General features: G+C 32.6%; 1 protein-coding gene across 8 annotated transcripts in view; it reads left to right on the top strand.

Annotated features, from left to right (window-relative positions):
* LOC145291908 (calmodulin-binding transcription activator 2-like) overlaps positions 1–20,140 on the top strand; it is a 2,646,613-nt gene that overhangs the window by 1,721,740 nt on the left and 904,733 nt on the right. For all 8 annotated transcript variants that reach the window (XM_080137802.1, XM_080137770.1, XM_080137753.1 and 5 more), the window contains one exon: positions 13,893–13,985. In XM_080137802.1, coding sequence (XP_079993928.1) covers positions 13,943–13,985 — 43 coding nt within the window. In that variant the 5' untranslated portion in view covers positions 13,893–13,942. The remainder of the gene's footprint in view (positions 1–13,892; positions 13,986–20,140) is intronic.

Here is a 20,140-nt window from a genome sequence, read left to right as displayed (position 1 = left end):
GTATTTCTTAATACAAAATATGTATTTTTTTACAGATTTTATCTCGAAAAATTCCTCATATAATATTCAAGAACAAAAAAAAAAAAATTAATACTACACGGATTTTTTTTCTTAATAAACGCACGCTGTTATTTAGTGACTTTGCCGATTACTTATAATGCTAACATTTGTTTACATCTGCATCATCGTTGACTGCCTAGAGAACACAATTCTTTTCAGAAGAGCTATATTTTAAACCGTTTTATGAACAGCTATGTTATACATCTGCTCATTAAGCCTTGAGCATTTGACAGTCCTTGGCTAAAAAATTTAAAAAAAAAAAAAAAAACGCCAGACTAGAACAGCTAACCTATTTACCTGGAATTGGTTTCTGTGTATTTTAGACAAGACGGATTAAAAAACAAAAAAAAAAAAATAAAAAAAAAAAGTAAAGTATCCTAAATGTATTATAGTCTAGGTGTTTTCTTTCTTTGTTCTTTAACTTCACAATTAAGTGTGTGATCAGAATTAAGAGATACAAAGGAGAATTAATAGATACGCATGAACTTTCCGCGCCCCCTTTACAATTTTTTCCTTTTCGTCCTTTTTCAAATATTTCTGCCGATTATTATCGATTGGACACCAAAGTACCAGATTATAAAAAAAAATTGAAAAAATAAAAATCAATATTTAAAGATTTGAAAGCAGGCTCAATTTCATATACAACGTTCTAGTAAATTGATCCCCCATTTCTTGAACTAATTTACGATAGCCTCGTTTTGGCGATAAGTTCTTCAGCCCTTCCAATCCCATCCTACCCCATTGCGACCACCACCACCAGCACCACCACTACCACCACATCATCATTATTAACAACAACAATATTATTATTATTATTTTTTTTGGGGGGGGGGTCGATTTTTTTACTTTGCGAAAAGTTCGGTCTGCCCCTCCCCCACCCGCGTCATTATTTTTTCTTTATTTATGACTTTTTGAGAGATTATCTTGATGAAACGAAATATTATTTTTTTAGTAAATGTTACCTGCCCGCACTCTTCCCAAGGAGGGGTGCAAACCGAATTTTTCCCAAAGTAAAAAAAACAAAAAACAACAACAACAACAACAATAATAATAATAATAATAATAATAATAATGGCGGTAGGATGGGGGGATGGGAAGGACTCAAGGTCAAAACGAGGCTATAGTGTATTGGTTTAAGAAATGGAGGGAGTTATTTATTAGGACGTTGCATGTGAAATTGAACCCCCTTCTAAATCTTTAAACATTGATTTTTTTTTTCAATTTGTTTATAGTCTGGTAGCTTAGTATCGATACTAGTTTGCAGAAATACTTGGAAAAAAAAGGAAAAAGAAAAAAGTGGTAAAAGGGGCGCGTTGTTTGTAATTAATTATTACTTGGTTAATTCTTTAATTCGAAATAAAATTCCACCTCAAGAATTGCAATTTTGGATTTACCTGTGCCACATTTTCCCATAAATCAGAGTTCAACATTTAATATTTCAGAAAACAATACTGCTTATGTAAAATGAAAGTTCTTCAATACAATATACAAAAAATATGATTTAAGGTACCCTATGCTATCTGTTAATCTGTCGTGCTTCTGATTTTCACAAAATTGATGCAAGAGATTTTTTACGACATTTTGCAATCATCATTAATGTAGAGGTCAGATTTTGTGGAAAAAATTCGTCAAAATCGTAAAAAATGTTATTTGTTTTACAAATGTAAAAGATTTCAGAATTTTTTAAATGAGGATTTAAAATATGTTTGAGAAATTTTGATAAGATTGATAATTTAGATTATTTTCGGATTACTGTTCTCGTCTTCAGTGTTATTTACAAAACATTTCGGCCAATGTAATCTCCGAACTTCCGCTGGAAGAATAAAATGTATGATTATATATATATATATATATATATATATATATATATATATATATATATATATATATATGTATGTATTGTTTTTAAAATATAATTATCCACTGACACATGTTTTGCCGTCTACGATTCAGCCACTCGGATGAGTCGTAGACGACAAAACACATGTCAGTGGATAATTATATTTTATTTTATTTTATTTTACCAGTTATTTTCCTCTTAAGAAAAAAGCTTACATTTGGAACTCCATGGGGTACGAAAATTACATTTCATATGTTGCATTCCTTGTGATTTGAATAACATATTGTGTAAATGTTAATTTGTATGGTTTAACTACGCACACACACACACACACACACACACACACACACACACACACACACACACATATATATATATATATATGAGGGAGTTAAAAGAAAAAGAATAAGATCGATTCTTTAATAGGGAACTTATAGGAATAATGCAAAACTCAACAAATTGTCTTATGGCTTATATAAAAATAAATAAATAAATAAAATAACGATATATATACTAGCATGGGTGCCCGGCTTTGCCCGGGTATTTGGAGGTGTATGTTGAGCAAAAAAAAAAAAAAGGCGGTCAATTTTTTAAAACTTTGACCCCTATTATGACCCCTTAAAATTTATTGTTTTGGGCTCAAATCAAGCTATTAAGTTAGATCTCTGTCCAAGGAACCTATATCTAAAATTTCAAGTGTTTAGACCAAAAATTGTTGGAGGAGTTTGGTAGAGTTCTCAAAGGTCAAATCGTTGAACTTTGACGCCTTAATCGCAAAATTTCTGGCCGAAAACCGATCACATCGATTTTCCCAAATCTCAGTACCCTGTATATGAAATTTCGAGTCTGTAGACTTAAAATTGACAGTTATGGCGTAGGAAAATGTACACACACAGACACACAGATACACACACAGACAGACAGCAGACACTTTCACTTATATATATATATATATTAATTAATTTCTTCAATTAGGAGTGTAGAGTAAGTGAGAACTCTTTATACCATGGTTGTTTGTGAGTAATGTTTAAACCAATTTAGATGACTGAAATAGGATTTGACCAATATTTATGATAAAAAATGGAAGAGTAAAACTAAACGACTTTAAGTAACTTTGATATTTTATGAAAAAAATTCAATTACTTAAAGGGTACAAAAACACACAGAAAGAAAATAATATCAAATAGTTTCCATCTTTTATCATAAATAATGTAAATATTGGTCAAATCCTAATTCAGAAACCTAAATTGCTCACAAACAATTTATTTTTCTTAAACTATATTTTAGTAAAAACAAATTAAAAAATATTTTATGAAAGCTAGGTACTTTAATTTTTTATGTGGTGGGGGGGGGCATGGCACCATCGGGTAACGCCAGTTGACGGGTCCCATTAGTTATAAATATATAACCCCAAACAAGACACAGTGCCACTTTGGAGTAGGGGGCTACTATCGGGGACATAAGTTGCAGGGGTATTATGAAGGGAGATCAGTGGCAATGTGTCTGTTCACATTACATTTGAGCTTCTGCATGTCAGTACAGTTGGGAAAGCAGAATCTCGGAAGGCAGTTCCAAAGTCTAGCAGTTCTGAGGATGAAACTATTGGAGTAGAAGGCTTTTTTACACCTAGGGATCTCTACTGTGAAGGGGTGGGATTTAGCTGCTTGTCGGGTTTGTCGGGATATTCACGTCGAGAGGGTACAAGTGCTCGTAGTTCGTCAGAATATTCACCATTGAAGTACTTGTAGAACAGGCAGAGGGATGCAACATTTCATCAATGGGACAGACGCTGAAGCCTAGATGACAGTTCAGGACCTATCAGATTGGCGACTCTTTTGTGAACCCGGTCAATAAGTGAGAGACAAGTAGCAGATAGACCAGCCCAAATGTGACAACAGTACTCGATACATGGGCGAATGGTGGCCTTATAGAGGTACATGATGCTTTCAGGCATAAGAGGCTGGATTTTTCTCTTACTTAAGACGGATTTAACACATTATGAATTCTTCCAGTGATACCATATGATCTAATTTTCCTTAAAAGACTATCGTGCCATACCCTCTCAAAAGCCTTAGATCTATCGAGGGCTACCGCTCTACGCTCTATTATATATATATATCTGTGAAAGTGTCTGTGTGTGTATCTGTCTGTCTGTTTGTCTGAGTACATTTCTCTACGCAATAACTCTGTCAATTTTCAGTCTACAGACTCGAAATTTGATATACAGGGTATTGAGATTTGGGAAAATCTTTGTAATCGATTTTCGGCCAGATATTTGTCTGTTAAGGGGTCAAAGTTCAACGAATTGACCTTGAGAACTCTACCAAACTCCTCCGCCAATTTTGGATCCAAACATTTGAAATTTTAGGTATAGATTCCTTGGACATGGATCTAACTCAATACCTTGATTTGAGCCCAAAACAAATTTTAAGGGGTTATAATAGGGGTCAAAGCTAAAGAAAATTTGCCACTTTCTTTTTTTTTTTTTTTTTTTTGCTCAACATACACCTTCAAACACCTGGGCAACGCCGGGATGAAATGCTAGTATATATATATATATATATATATATATATATATATATATATATATATATAATAGAAATGATTAGCATTTCTTTTTTAAGCATTGTTGAAATTTTTATTGTAGTATTAAAAATAAAGTAATTAGATGCCGTACAATGAATTATTACTTATTTTTTAAATTTTAATCTTGAATTTTCTCGACGATAGATTAAAAAAAATCCGGAAATGTTTCCTATTTTTAAGGCCTTTCTTCTTTCTTGTGCAAATTAATATACTGAAAAGCACCTAACAGTGTGTGACACGTACATGAACTGATTGCTTTCGGCATGACGTTGCTAGTTACAATATAAATTTCGTCCTACGTCTCTGCTGATTAGTTTCGTACCTAAATATTCGTTGTGTACAAGGAAAACAATTGTTATCGTCTACATTTGACATTGGCTTTTTTTTTTTTTTTTACATTGGCTAAGGAAATAATGTTTTAAACCATTTAGGTTTTCGTTGTAATGATTGTGTTTTTTTTTAAATTTTATTCGTATTAAGTCTGAGAATATTCCATTATTTTTTCTACAAGAACGTTTCTGAGCATAACTTCGTTTATATATATATATATATATATATATATATATATATATATATATATATATATATATATATATATATATATATATATATATATATAAAATCTTAAATCGCCCTGTAGTAAGATATATTTTCTTTCAATGATTTTCTCCAAGGAATCGATTGTTCGCTGAATAAAATTTACTTCATTTTCTATATTTAAATTTGATCATTGATTTTTTTTTCCCTTATTTTCCTTATTTCTATTTTTACAAAAAGATTATTTACAACTCTTTTGAACAATAACTAAAAGACATTCTGTCTGTGCTATACAAAATTCTGCTTAGTAGTTCACAGTAACAGTTCTTATGTGTCTGAGACGAATTGATGAGTCCATCCATCTCAGTATTTTTAATGGGCTACTTGGATAGGAGCCAGATTTATAGAGGGGCAACCTAGATGAGCAGTTGGACAGCAAAATGTTTGTCCACATTACATTTACATTTCTGCATGTTGGCACAATTGGGGAAGCAGGGAGCAGAGAAGCAGTTCGAGTACACAAGCTTTTAGAGTAGAAAGTCTTTCGGCATCTACAGACCTATGCACTGAAGGGGTGGGATTTTGCTGCAAGTCTGGACTCTTATGAACAAAACTTACTGAGGCTGTGCCAGGTAAATATGTTGTTAGTTTTTAATTTAATATTTTAACAGCCTGAGTGGGTGTTATCTACGGTAAGTCCTTGACAATTAGTCTGACAGAGTTTGAGTCATTTGCTTGAGTAGGCAATGACCTTGCTTCTGTCAAGCTGAGGTAAAATCCTGTGCAGTTTTAGAAGGTAAACGCTCCCAGACTTTATCTTTCCTCTTTGAAAAGGATTAGTTTATAGATAATCGCCTGAGGCACCATTAATGAGGAATGCTGACGGGCATTTTTTGTAGGTCATAGTGCAACTTATTTTGTTCAGTGGCTTGAAAGGGAATATATATACCTATCTGCCCCCCCCAAAAAAAAACAAAAAAAAAACTCACCATTAATTTCAAAGTATCAACATTTAATTTGTTCTCTTGTAGTTCCAAAATCACTTCATTAATTTCTTTGACACCCACAAAAAATATAAAAATGAAAAAAAAATGAAAAATTATAAAAGATTATTTTTCCTAAAAGAAAGAAGGAAAGAAAAAAAGAAAGGAAAAAGAAGAGAGAGAGAGAGAGAGCAAATAAATTGTATGCCTGCAACGAGTACATTGTATAATTCATGTCCAATATGGCGATTGACATGGCTAGCTTCAAACATACCCGAGTGAACACAAATGAACTTCTTCGGTCTACTGGCTTGAATACACGATGATTGAAGTCAACATTATTCAAAGAACAGTACGGTGATTATTGATTGAGCGTCGACATCGTTGATCGGAATTTTACTAGTCAGTATTTGATAGCAACACACGTATGCAGATTCTGACGTCGACGGTTGGCAGATTTTACACTCAAAGAAGGGCAGGAACATAGATGAAACGACAAAAAGTTATTAATAATCATTAAGTATTAATCAGTCTTTTGAAGCCCGTTTTTATTTTGTTATTTTTATTTTAATTATTTTTTAATTTTATTAATTTGGGATTTTTTTTTTTCATTCTTTAAGGCAATTCCATATTGCATGTCTTCGTGCTTCATAAAAAACGGACGTTTTTGAGGAAGAGTATTTTTTTAATTTTTAACTCATGATTTTGTTCTTACTCCATTTATTTTATTCGCCACACCAGGAGGTTAAATATAAGATTATGTGTCCTTATTTACTTACCTCCTCACGAGATTAAAGTTAAACACAAGGTCAGTTTTTAAAGGGGAGAAAATCAAAGGACCTGGGAGCAATGGTAATTAAAGGGTGGCTCCACACTCCCCAAAGCCCGCAAGCTGGGGCCTCACCACTGGATATAGTTTACGGTCACATCCAGGACCACTTCTTATTTAGTGTTTATATAGATATACTCATATCTCTTGAATAAAAAAAAAATCTATAGCGTCGAAAATTAAAAGCTGAGTGCGTAGAGGGTCCATAGTAAGTAAAAATAGTACTGAAAAATACCTATTAATCCTGAAGTTTTTTTTACAAGGGGATCACCACGTATCAAGGCTTAAAGACCAGTTGAGGATAAAGGTTAATGAATGTAAAGTGATAATGTACTAATCGTTAATGGTATAAGTTGGGTAGAATTTGATTATTTAAGGGGATGATTCAACAAAAACTTGTTTGCATTAGACTTTAAGGCTACCATACTGTAGTCAGCTGGGAAGCAGGCCAACGGAACAGTATTCCACAGGCGGGCAGTTCTAGGAAAGAAGCTTTGTTCGTGGAATCTGCGTTTAGATTTAGACAGAGATAGAGAGTGGGGGAAATTGTTGATAGTGACTGTAGCTAGTTGAGTGCTTTTTGTGAAAGTTTGGCATTGGAGGACCATAGATTAGAGCTCAAACGAACACTTGCCGTGAAAATAACGATAGAGCAGAGACGGGCTCGCATAAGTTATAAAAAACATTCTATGCATCTTCAAATACCGCACACCCTTCATTTCAATTTTGCATATTTAGTCTTTATATAGATATCTCCTAAACGAAAAGTCCTACAATGTTAAAAATTAAAAGATATGTGAATAAAGGGCCTGTATTAATATGTGGAAAGTTTAAATATCTGACTGTGTTTGATTTGAAAATTTTAGAAAACAAAATGATCCTATATAATTTCTTATTAAATGATTAAAATCATTTTCTTTTTTCTGAGTCTTTCATTGTTTAGACAACTTATTCATATTTAATCCTTCTGTCAAGTTAGTTCATGCCTTGTCTGGAGCGATTTGCATATAATAAAGTAATAAGGTTAAACTCACATAATGACGAGAAACACACACGCACATACAGTCACATGAGAAATAGTCGGACAATTTTATTGATATAGAGATTTGATTGAGTTTGCAACTATCTTATAACTAATTTATTGATGTTATCATTTAATCTCAATACCGACGGAAATATAAATTTCGTTAGGATTTTTATTTCGATAAGCAAAAGCGGAAATTATCTATTGATCTTTTTTTTTATGATATTTTTTTTTCTTTTAAAACCACCAACATAATATCTGCAAATTAAAAAAATATAATAAATTTCTCAAATAAGGCCTTACTTATATTGTATCTATGTTTTGCATCGGTTCCCTCATCTTAGTTCGCCTACTAATATTTCTATTTCTATTATGTTCACAGCTTCAACGCATGGAATATGTGCTTACACTGACGCATAGCAGGGTTACAAATTACACACTGAATCGCGGAGAAAATAAAAGAAAAAATACCTGTTCCATAGTTTTTAAGGCACTCAAGGATAAAGTTAATGGGATTAATTGTCTGTTGAATCATGTAGAATATTATGAGAGGATTGATAATGAACAATTTGTTGACACTGGATTTGAAGATGACCATGTTGTAGTCTGCCGAAAAGCAGTCCTGTGGTACAAATTTTCACAGTGGGGGAGGTATTGGGGAAAAATTCTGTTAATAAAAATTCTGCCTGACTCTTAGGCTAAAAATACTAATCTCAGTTTGAAAAGCTCACTATGTTTAGCTACACTGAAAAGCTGTGATTGTCTCTGGAGAACTATATTTAAGAAAACTCAGTCGGATTCTCAAAGTTTGTTCTAAATTGCATCTAATAAATCAATATTTGATTCTGACTAGTCAGTCATTTATGTAAAAATTTTCAGTTTGTGTTCTTTGCATAAAATAAAAAATTCTAATCTATTTCATCGATTACATATTTTGTCTAACCCCATACTTCATTTTAGTAGGAGAAAATTCCACATCAACACCGTAATTTTTATTGGTTGATTAGCTATATTCATTAGCCAATGAAATGGCTGCGTTTGTTACTAATATGTAAAATTGAAAATCACTACTAAAATCTATTCACTTGTAGATGATGCTGAAACATATTTCACTTTAACTAAGAAGCAACTAAACATTAGGAAATTGTCCGCTTTTCTTGCTGTTCTATTGTTATTGTTATTATGATGATTATTATTATTATTATTGTTGTTGTTGTTAATATTTAAAAATTAAAAAAATTTTTTATTACATTTTCACCCCAATCAAGGCACATTGCCACTTTGATGTAGGGGGCTACTATCAGGGACATAAGCAACAGGAGTACTATGTACAGAGTTGCGCAGCAAGATGTCGGTTCACGTTACACTTGAATTCCTGCATGTCAATACAGTTGGGGAAACAGGGACCCGGAAGAGAATTCCAAAGTCTAGCGGTTCTGGGGAAGAAACTACTGGAATAGAAGGCTCTTTTACATCTAGGGATCTCTACTGTGAAGATGTGGGATTTAGCTGCTTGTCGGGTTATTATTTTTATTATTATTATCATTTTCATTATTATTATTATTATTATTATTATTATTATTATTATTATTATTGTCGTTGTAGTAGTAGTATTCTTACATAGGTTATCAGATTACTTACAGATAATAACTGTCTCTCAAGATTTCCAGTACTCTCTACCTCTTTCAATAACTTTTGCAAATGGCTTTGGATTATCGCAACACTACTTACCATTGATTTCTTACTGGAAATGATCATTAGTTGGAGTTAGGTGGTAACATGCCTCTTCAAGATCCTAGTTCTCTTTGCACTCTTTCAGTGTATATCTTTCCATCCTTCTTAACCCTTATTATTTTCAACTATACCCTTAACATTGTCTTCCTCTACTTTCACTTTCACTTTTTCCACTGAGGTCCAATTCTATTTTACCTTCAATTATTTAATCAAAATGTTACTTCAATGATATAATCAAAATTACCTTTTCCAATTTAATGAAGTACAAATGTAGTCGTACATACAATATACGGCGTAAAATAGTATTTATTTTATATAATCAATAATGGAAGAGAAAAATATTTTCCTCATAATAACAGATTTGATACAATCAGACGTAAAATATATTGAGTTTCATTTTAGTTTGTTTTTGTTTTTTCCTCCAGGGATATTAACCATTTCTATTCAGATGTTTTAAAGAATTTGACTTCAATTTTGCTATTTTGACAGAATTATCATAACGTTGGAGCCATAATAAGCTGAGATCATTTAGCAATCGTCGCATTTTCTAACAAGTCACAATTCGCTTCCACGTAAATCGAATATTTCAATATATAACATCAGTGTTTCTTAAAGCCGGGTCTAAAGTTGGCCTGGGGAATTTTGAAATGGGCCTAGAGCGTTTATTGAGCGTGAAATGGGCCCCAAGGCAAATATGTGGTAGTTGAATTCTGGTTTCTACTCATTCACTGTAGTAGTTTCATTGACCTTGAAGTTCAGGAAAACGCAATGTAGAATAAGTTTCTATTACTCGAAGATTTTTGCTACATTTTTTAATCTTAATAAAAGAATATTTTCATGTTACTCGGAATTTTTACTAAAGGTTATGTGAACCAAAGATTTCTTTTGACTCAGAAAATGAGTCACGAGGGAAATAAGGCTAAGAAGCACTGGCAGTGGCATTAAATAGCTCTCTTTTTTAAACTAGTGGAGCGTAGTCAACGGTGTAGAGTTGAAATATGTACCCCTCTCAAATTGTACCCGGTAAGGGCGTGAACGTCATTTCCTTAATTCAAACAAATATTTGGGTGTTTATCCAGTTTTACTCCAATATTCAAAAATTGCTCATAAAACAAAAATAAACAAAATGGCACAAAACGTTTATGTACGTAAGCATCAGTTTTTAATAAAGACCGTACACTTAAAATTATGCTAGTCCATCAAGTATTTTTGATATGAAAAGAAAACACATTTTAATGTCGAAATGTCTCGTCTGCCATTTTCTCTTACATTTACGTTATTGACCAAATGAAATAATTCAGATTTTAAACATCACACAGTCATCGTAATAATACCAGCTAGAAATCGTTTACCGATCAAATTTTATTTTATTTTATACAAACAAATATATTGGATGAATTTGTATAAATTTTAGTGTACTAACTTTTTTTTTCAAGCTAACAGGTATGTACATACAGTTTTTGTGCAATAATTATTTTTAATATTAAAGTTAATTGGATAAGCACTAATATGTTTCCTTTTTTATGGGCAAATTTAATTTCTTAAACGACGTCTATTCAAAATTCGTCCCCCAATAAAGTGTAATCTTCTCTATATAAATAAAATAAACTCATTTTTTCCCGTCTGATTGTGACCTTAATAAGATTAAAAATCAAGATATTTCATGCAAATATAATATGCACAAACGGCAGAACAATATCTGAGGTGTGTTATAGGCTTATTATTTCTCAAATTCCTCGATAATCTTAGATTTCTATACTTTTTCTGCTGAGAAGTCACGGCCAAAATCGGTTAAGATCAATGGAAGTGGTAAAATATTTTCTCTCTAATAAATTCCTCCTCCTCCCCCTGCCACCACTTAACACCGTTTGGGGATCGTTCACAAGGAACAGTTGAGAAGAGAACACCGGTTTGGCTTCGTAGTTCTTTCATGTGAAGTTATTTAAAATCACTAAACTAAGCTGCAGTGCTCTGTGGCGTAGTGGTTTCCTAAACAACTGGAATGGACTTTTCTTGGTGGCCGAACTGTTAACGTTGCAGATTTTTTTTTTTTTTCACTTTATTTTCCTACTTTTACTCATGACTCCGGGTTTGATCCTTCCTACTTACCTACCATAACATTTTTTTAAACTCCCCCCCCCCCGTCCCGGAAACAAAAACTCGGGAAACGCCGGGTACCCCCGCTAGTATATTTATAAAATTTAATGTTAACAAAAAAGTAATAAAAATAAATAACGTTCATAATATGGATTTTCTATGCAAATATTGATTAATTCAAACCATTTTGTAATTTTAACTTTGATCCCTATTACAGCCAAAATCTGTTTGCTGCCGGTTTCGATGTCAGTATCCTGAAGATGCATCTGACTCAATGAGCATTCATGATAAAACCATTTTAATACTTAATATATTGTGAAACATACGGTATAATCGCGTTGACACGCCGGATCCAGTTAGATCATTGAAGTTGAGCAACGTTGAGTCTGGTCAATACTAAAATGACTGACCATTTGGGAATTCCAGGTGCTGTGCGTGCTCTCTGCTTATCTCGGCATTGTTTCCAGTCGTCCTGGACGTCTACTTGCCACTGGACTCAAGCTGTACCAATTCAGGAGAGGTGTGGTTAGGGATTGCACAACCCTTGCCATACAATTACACGCACAGCTACCCTTATCGTGGGTTTCCATTGTCTTTTGAAACTGAACAGAGGGGTGGGATTTTGCTGCTTGTTGGGTTTACATTTTTTTCATATTAAAAATACTGATGAACTAGCATAATTTAAAGTGTACGGTCTTTTTTAAAAGCTTATGCTTAAGTACATTATAAATTTTTTTGTGCCATTTTGTTTATTTTTTGTTTTATGGGCATTTTTTTAAATATTGGAGTAAAACTGGATAAGCACCCAATGTGAAATACATTTTTATGAATACGTCAAGGGAGATCATCAGTGATGCACTGCGTTCATTGCCAATTTTGAGTTTCGCATTGTATCAGCTCAGATAGCAATTTCCGAACATGTCAGATCGCCATCTTGGAAACTATCAGCTACATATGTCGACATTGCAAAAACAAATCGTGTTCTGACAATCCTCAGTCTTTTTTTTTTAACGACACGTCAGCAGATGTCAACTAATGAGCTTAAGTAAACGTTGTAGTTGTGAAGGATACAAAAATAAATTCAAAATTAATTTGAAAATTTTAGAAAACCAAATAATATTATAAAATATTTATTTAATGATTAAAATAATTTTGTTTTTCTGAGATTTTCGGTGAAAGGCGTCTTTTTCAAAGACAACCGTTGTTTTTGTTTTTTGTTTTTGTTGTTGTTTTTATCTTTCTCTTCATTTTTTTATTTTCCTTTTCTCTTTTCACAAGGAGCTAAGCTCTCAGGCTTAATACCGTCAGCAAACTAAAGAGAAAAATAACCAACAGTCTTCTTTGAAAAAAAAAAGTATTTTAATAGAATGTGCTCTGACGAATTCAAAGCAATTGTGCTCTCTCAATGTAAACGTAACAAGCAACAAAATTCCACCCCTACACTGTAGATGCCAAAAAACTTATACTCAAATATTTTCTTCCCTTGAACTACTAGACTTTAAAATTGCCTTCCGGGTCACTGCTTCCCCAACTGTACTGATATGCAGAAGTTCAAGTGCAAAGTGAACAGACATTTTGCTGCTTAACATGGTATCCCTGTAGATTTGGTCTCAAATAGTAACCCCTTACGTTAAAGTGGCACTGTGTCGCATTGTGGTGAAAAAAAAAAGATGCCTTACACTGAACGTCTCAGAAAGTAACAATGATTTTAATAATTTTCTAAAATATTTTATACTTGATTTTCTCACGTTTTCAAATTTACCTTACAAAATAACATTTTCAAATTTACCTTACAAAATAACATTTTCAAATTTACCTTACAAAATAACATTTTCAAATTTACCTTACAAAATAACATTTTCAAATTTACCTTACAAAATAACATTTTCAAATTTACCTTACAAAATAACATTTTCAAATTTACCTTACAAAATAACATTTTCAAATTTACCTTACAAAATAACATTTTCAAATTTACCTTACAAAATAATATTTTCAAATTTACCTTACAAAATAACATTTTCAAATTTACCTTACAAAATAACATTTTCAAATTTACCTTACAAAATAACATTTTCAAATTTACCTTACAAAATAATATTTTTAAATTTGCCTTACAAAATAATATTTTTAAATTTGCCTTACAAAATAACATTTTCAAATTTACCTTACAAAATAACATTTTTTTTTTTTATTTTGTAGTTTCAAGTCCATCATGTCGTCACTGGTAGGTGAACTTTGACCCTGCAGAGATGGATGGGTCATCATTATCGAACAAGGCACAAAACAATCAAGGTAAGGTCAACTGCATAGATGTTGTTTTATCCATATTCATCAGTTTACTATCATTCGAAATATGTGAAACGATTGAACAGGATGACTATAACAAATCATTATGAATTAAAATTAACCATCCGGCGTTTTCCGGGAATCTTATTTCGATTTTGTTTCATCTTTTGATTTCTTGAAAAGAGAATATTTCTATTTTTTGTTTAAGATAATTCAATGAAGAAATCTATATCGCTAACAGGGCTACGCGGCATTGCCCGTGACCATTAGGAACTAAATAGAAGTTGAATAGTGTGTGTAACATCTTCATATTTAAACTTTCATCCCTTCCCCTCTCTCTCTCCTCCCTTTCCCCCTTCTCTCCGGCCGTCTCTTTATATTTATCCTTTCCCCCCTCTGTCCCATTTTTCGTCTCTTTCATCAATCCTTATTGTCACATCTCCCATAACTTATTCCTCTATTTTTTTTAATGTGTTGAAAAAAAAAATGATGTAATTCCTTTATTATAGCTATCCGTTTTAAAAGTAAATATTTTTCTAAATTTTATTTATCATATACCCGGGGTAATGTCAATCAAAACAATATAAACTTTATTGATCTTTGGTTTGTAGTTTTAGACTTTAGTTGGACATACAAACATACAGACAACTGCCCATTATATAATAGATTAAAAAATCGATTTTGCAATTAACTCGAAAGAACGTCTTACCAAATGTTGAAATTTAAATCCCATAAATACTTTTGAGTTTGTTTCTTTTAACAACTAAATAGACATGTATATAATGTATAAATAATATATATATTTAAATAAAACAGCTGTTGCATGCTAGCGCTTATTCCATTTTTTATTACGAATTTTTTAAAGTTTAATTGAATTATTTATATCATCATTTAGTTATTACATTAATTGAATTACGTGGTTTATACAGAGTGGAACGACAAAATTATCGCCCTAGAAAAGACGACATGATTCCATTTCCGTTTGATGAAAACTGTTTTTTTTTTGTTGTTGCAGACCATCTATTAGTTGACCAGTTGTGTACAAATTCCAAGAGTGATAGGAGTCTTCTATCATGTCTGAAAGTAATACAATGTTCAATGAGCGAGATCGGAGATGCGCCACTGTACAACTCATTCTCTTTACCGATCCAAGTTATGACAACAGAACCATTGTCAGCACCTTCAAAATGCAAATCCAGACGCTTGAGGGCACAGCTCAACGAAGTTTCTGGTCACGGTTATGATGTTTGGTGTGGTTTCAAGTGAGGGCCACATCATGCCACTTCACATCTTTGAAGTTGGTTTGAAAGTTAACACCAAAGTGTACCTGGATGTGCTGAAGAGTGTGATGATTCCCTGGTGCAATCAGGTGGCCGCTGGCAAACCCTCTAACTGCCCTCCTCCTCCCCGACCTGAATCCTGGACTACTTCGTTTGGTCATATGTTGAGAAAATCACCAACATGACCTCCCACAACACCAAAACCAGCCTAACCGCTGCTATCCACTGAGTATTTGCCGAGCTCCCACCAGCACTTGTCGAAAAGGCATGCTCTCAATCCCAGACTTGTATCGAGGTGGTGATTGTGGGTGAAAGCGGCTACATTGAATGTATGTTAGCCATACTACATAATCAAATTACCTGAATTGAAATTATTTTAAAACTTTAAAAGCTGTAGTGTTGTTTTTTGGGGGGGTGTTTTTCAGGGCGACAAATTCATCGTTCCACTCTGTAATTCGATGGCTAAGTGGTTAATGGCATGGACTGAAAACCTTGGTGTGTCAAGTTCAAATCATATTCGTTCCACAGAAACATTTTCATAAAAAATAACACACTTGATCTCGTGTATAATAATAAGAGGAAGCAAATAAAATAGGTTTAAAAAGAAAAAAGAAATGTTTTTACGTGAATTCTCAAAGACTGATGAAAACTTGTCTGACAATGTGAATGATCAAATAAGAATTTTATCAAATCTGGTAAAAACAGAAAGAATGATGCAATTTAAGGATACGGAACTATGAATAAAAGTTTTACAATTTGAAATGAACTCTTTAATCAACTGGGGTATATTGCTCTCTTTCCAAATCCCATACCCTTTAGATATCTAGTATTTGTTAATTTATTTCTTAATTACCTTCACTCAAAATTGAATTCCCGACCTCTCTCTAAAATTTACTCCTCTTAACACCTCTATCCACTTGGGCATGTGGCCAAAACCTGTAAGTAACAATCTCTGGGAGATCATCAAATATTATTACAAAATAGTTCCAGTTAGTACTCCCTTTATTTACCACACCGCACTTCAAAACCTCTATTGTCCACATTCATGAAGTATACACTCCATTCTTTCAAAGTATAATCCACACCCGGATATATTTTTATATGCAAAATGTACTGAACTTTGATTCTCGGCATAATAACGTTTCCTTCCTTGCTCTAATGAGGCGGGTCTCTATAAATCGGCACTCCTCTGAAACATGTATGCACATATGTAGCCTATAATGTTAGTATAATAAACAGACTTTATATATATATATATATATATATATATATATATATATATATATATATATATATATATAGTCTGTTTATATATATATATATACATATATATATATATAGTCTGTTTATATATATATATATATATATAGATATATATATATAGTCTGTTTATATATATATATATATATTTATATATATATAGTCTGTTTATATATATATATATATATAGTCTGTTTATATATATATATATATATAGTCTGTTTATATATATATAGTTTGTTTATATATATATATATATAGTCTGTTTATATATATATATATATATAGTCTGTTCATATATATATATATATATATATATATATATAATCTGTTTATATATATAGTCTGTTTATATATATATATATATATATATATATATATATATATATAGTCTGTTTATATATATATATATATATATATATATATATATATATATATATATATAGTCATCCACATACAGTACTGTTTCGCTGTTATATATTCGCAAAATCAAGACAACCAAATATAAAATGAGAACATAATATGTTGTATTTCCTTATTTATTTGCAGACTATTATCCTCATCTTTATAGTTATTGTGTCACGACATTTCGGCCAACTATTCCTCTGACTTTCGTCAGCAACTATGGAAGGCAGTAATTACTGAAGATACAGTTAAGAGATTCAGCATTTCTATCCTGTTGCGGTTAACCACCTGACGAAGGCCAGAGAAATAGTTGGCCCGAACGTTGTGAAACAATTACTATAAAGATAAGGATATATATATATATATATATATATATATCACATTCACATGCAGTACTGTTTCGCTGTTTCACAGCTCATCAGTGCGGCTACACATACATGCATATATATATATATATATATATATATATATATATATATGCATGTATGTGTATACAGATAGCTTATATATCAATTTGAAATAAAAAATTAACCAAAGTGCTCAATTAGATCTCAAAGTTTTTTGTTAGTGTTTATTTGGGTTTGAATAGGTGGGTTAGCTTAAATCAAAAAAATAATTTTTTTTCCTTTATATTGGTTTATGTTACTTCAGTTAACTATTTTTTTTATTATTTTTTCATATATATATTGCTGTTTTTTACTTATATATAAAAAAAAAGAAATTAAATAAATATTTTATACGGGAGGGGGCTTGTAGTAAGGCCCTGTCTAGACTGTGAGCTTGTGTATGAGCAGTGTGCAGTGGTATACCTGTTCTAATGGGTTAGGGTTGTAATGGTAAGTCTTTGGTGGGAGCCGTATGTAAAGTTATATAATGAATGATGATCCGAGCTCCAGTCTGTTGTCGAGTTCTGGCCGTAATTTGGATATTAGTAATGCTTCCTTTATGTGAAGGTTCCCAATACTGCGTTCTGTGTTTAAAATATCGACTTTAATAGATACATTGGTGTTTCTGCAGGTGTTGAGGTGTTTGTGGAATGATGATGCTTGTGTTTGTGTGTGTTCCTTTATTCTTATGCGTAGGGGTCTCATGGTACTGCCCATGTAGAATTTTCCGCAGGCAGAGCATCCTAGTTTGTAGACTACATGTGTGCGGTAGCAGATAATTGTGGGGTATATGGGGCAATTCGTCAGTGTGCATGGTGTTGGGTCCTCGTTGTGCTTGCGTTTAGAAAACTGCTGTCTAAGGTATGGTCCGGAGTGGGCTAGTTGCATATTGAGACCCTCCCTTCTGATAGCCCTGCGAATAGCCGTTGTGATCTTGTCGCTGAGAGTGGGCATTTTAAAGAAGCAGGTATTGGTAGGGAAGCTTCTTACACGTTTTTTCGTGTTCCAGAGGTGTTTGATGACAGTGTTGGGGTATCCATTTGTCTCTAGGACCTGGTGGAACTGTTTTGTGCATTGTCTTGTCTTTTGGTTTACTGCACTTGTTTTGAATGCGGATGATCTCATTCCTTGCATATCCGATAATGGCCTTAGTAGGGAGGGCCGACTTGTAGTGTACAAATATACTCCAGCTGGCTGCTTTTCAATAGAATTTAGTAGTGACGGTCCTCTCGTCTGATATTTTGAGGTTGAAATCTAGGAGTGATAGGGATCCGTCATCGCTGGGGTGTTCGATGGTGAATTCTATGTTTGGGTTGGTATCGGAGAATATGGTGTAGATGTTCTCAGCATTGGTGCGTGATGATGTGAGGATCAGGAAATCATCGACATATCTCGAGAGAAATATGACCGAGTTGCACGTGTTAACAAACAATAATAAAGAATTACATAAAAAAAATGTTCCATCTTTAACCACTTATAGTTTTATTAAAATAAATAAAATAGCAATTTCCAAAGGAAAGTCAATCCAGTGCCCCCCTTCCCACTTATCTTCCTATTTCTGACAACCACACACCCTTACCTAAACACTCCAACAGTCGGCTAAGAGAATTCCATCCTTCACAAACCGTCCCCTCCCCTCCTCTTTCACATCCTCCCACTACTTCTTTCCTTCAAAAGTTAACCTGTACAAGCTTGCTAGCGACTTGTGTGACCTAGATACACCAGATCATTCCACTGAACAAGCAAAGATGTGAATAAATTAAACAAATAAATGAATAATAGATAGCAGCAGAAAAAAATAAAGACAACGAAATAGACATAGAATATACAAAATAAAAAAGCTTACACTAAAGCAACAAGTTATAAACTAAACTAAATTTATAAACAAAAAAGAACAAAATATTACCTAAAACATGCCATACATATAAATCCCCTCCTTACATTTGCTCCTGGGTTCCACACAGCCATTCAATTCATTTTCCACTCCATAATCTAGCATGTTTTGAATCGATCTGTCACGTCCACCATTTGAAAAGGGAATTTTTTTCCGAAATATATTATGGATATTGTCACAGACATAACAAGTAGGACATTTGTATTTAATACAACTGAATAAATATATGTATATATAGACATATATGTATGTATGTACTTATTGATTTGTAAATTGTCACTTGTTTTCGTCTTCTCTCACCAACACCGACTATATCTCATTCCTCGCATCGTGATAGCCTTCTAAATCTCTACTACATACCTATCCCACACAATGCTTCAAGCAAACTACATATCAATTTTATATAATTTTTTATATTGTTTATCATTCGTTGGAAAACTATTTATTCAGTAAGTCATTTAATCACCTGCAATCAATGCATCAACTTGCTCTCTGGAATTCACAATAGCCCTAATGTTAATTTAAGGGATCATCAATCGTTTACCATGAAACGCTGTTTCGGGGATTAAAAAACAAAACAGTATATTAAATCATGGTTCCTCAGTAGTGTTGATCAAACATCACCTCCCTTAATCACAAGAACAAAAAAAATGTTCCAGATATTGAATCTAGGTACCTGCTCATGATTACTTTGGCTAACCTATTCATGTTATAAAAAATATCTTCCTTATCTGCGAGATTCGCCCCTATCTCCAAATTCAAAATGGATATATTTTTTTTAATTTACTATTGTTGTATTTATAAGATAAGGATTAATCCATTTACAACTTATCACCCCCCCTACTATGATTAGTACTTTATATAATACATTGTATACATAACTAATTAGGTTTTGGATTTCCTTTATTAATATATTCTGGTTAATTTTATACAATT

The sequence above is a fragment of the Euprymna scolopes genome, chromosome 2, assembly GCF_053919585.1.
Source record: "Euprymna scolopes isolate OS-2025 chromosome 2, ASM5391958v1, whole genome shotgun sequence".
NCBI lineage: Eukaryota > Metazoa > Mollusca > Cephalopoda > Sepiida > Sepiolidae > Euprymna > Euprymna scolopes.
Note: the sequence above shows the minus strand (reverse complement) of the source record. Positions and strands in the feature narration are given on the sequence as shown.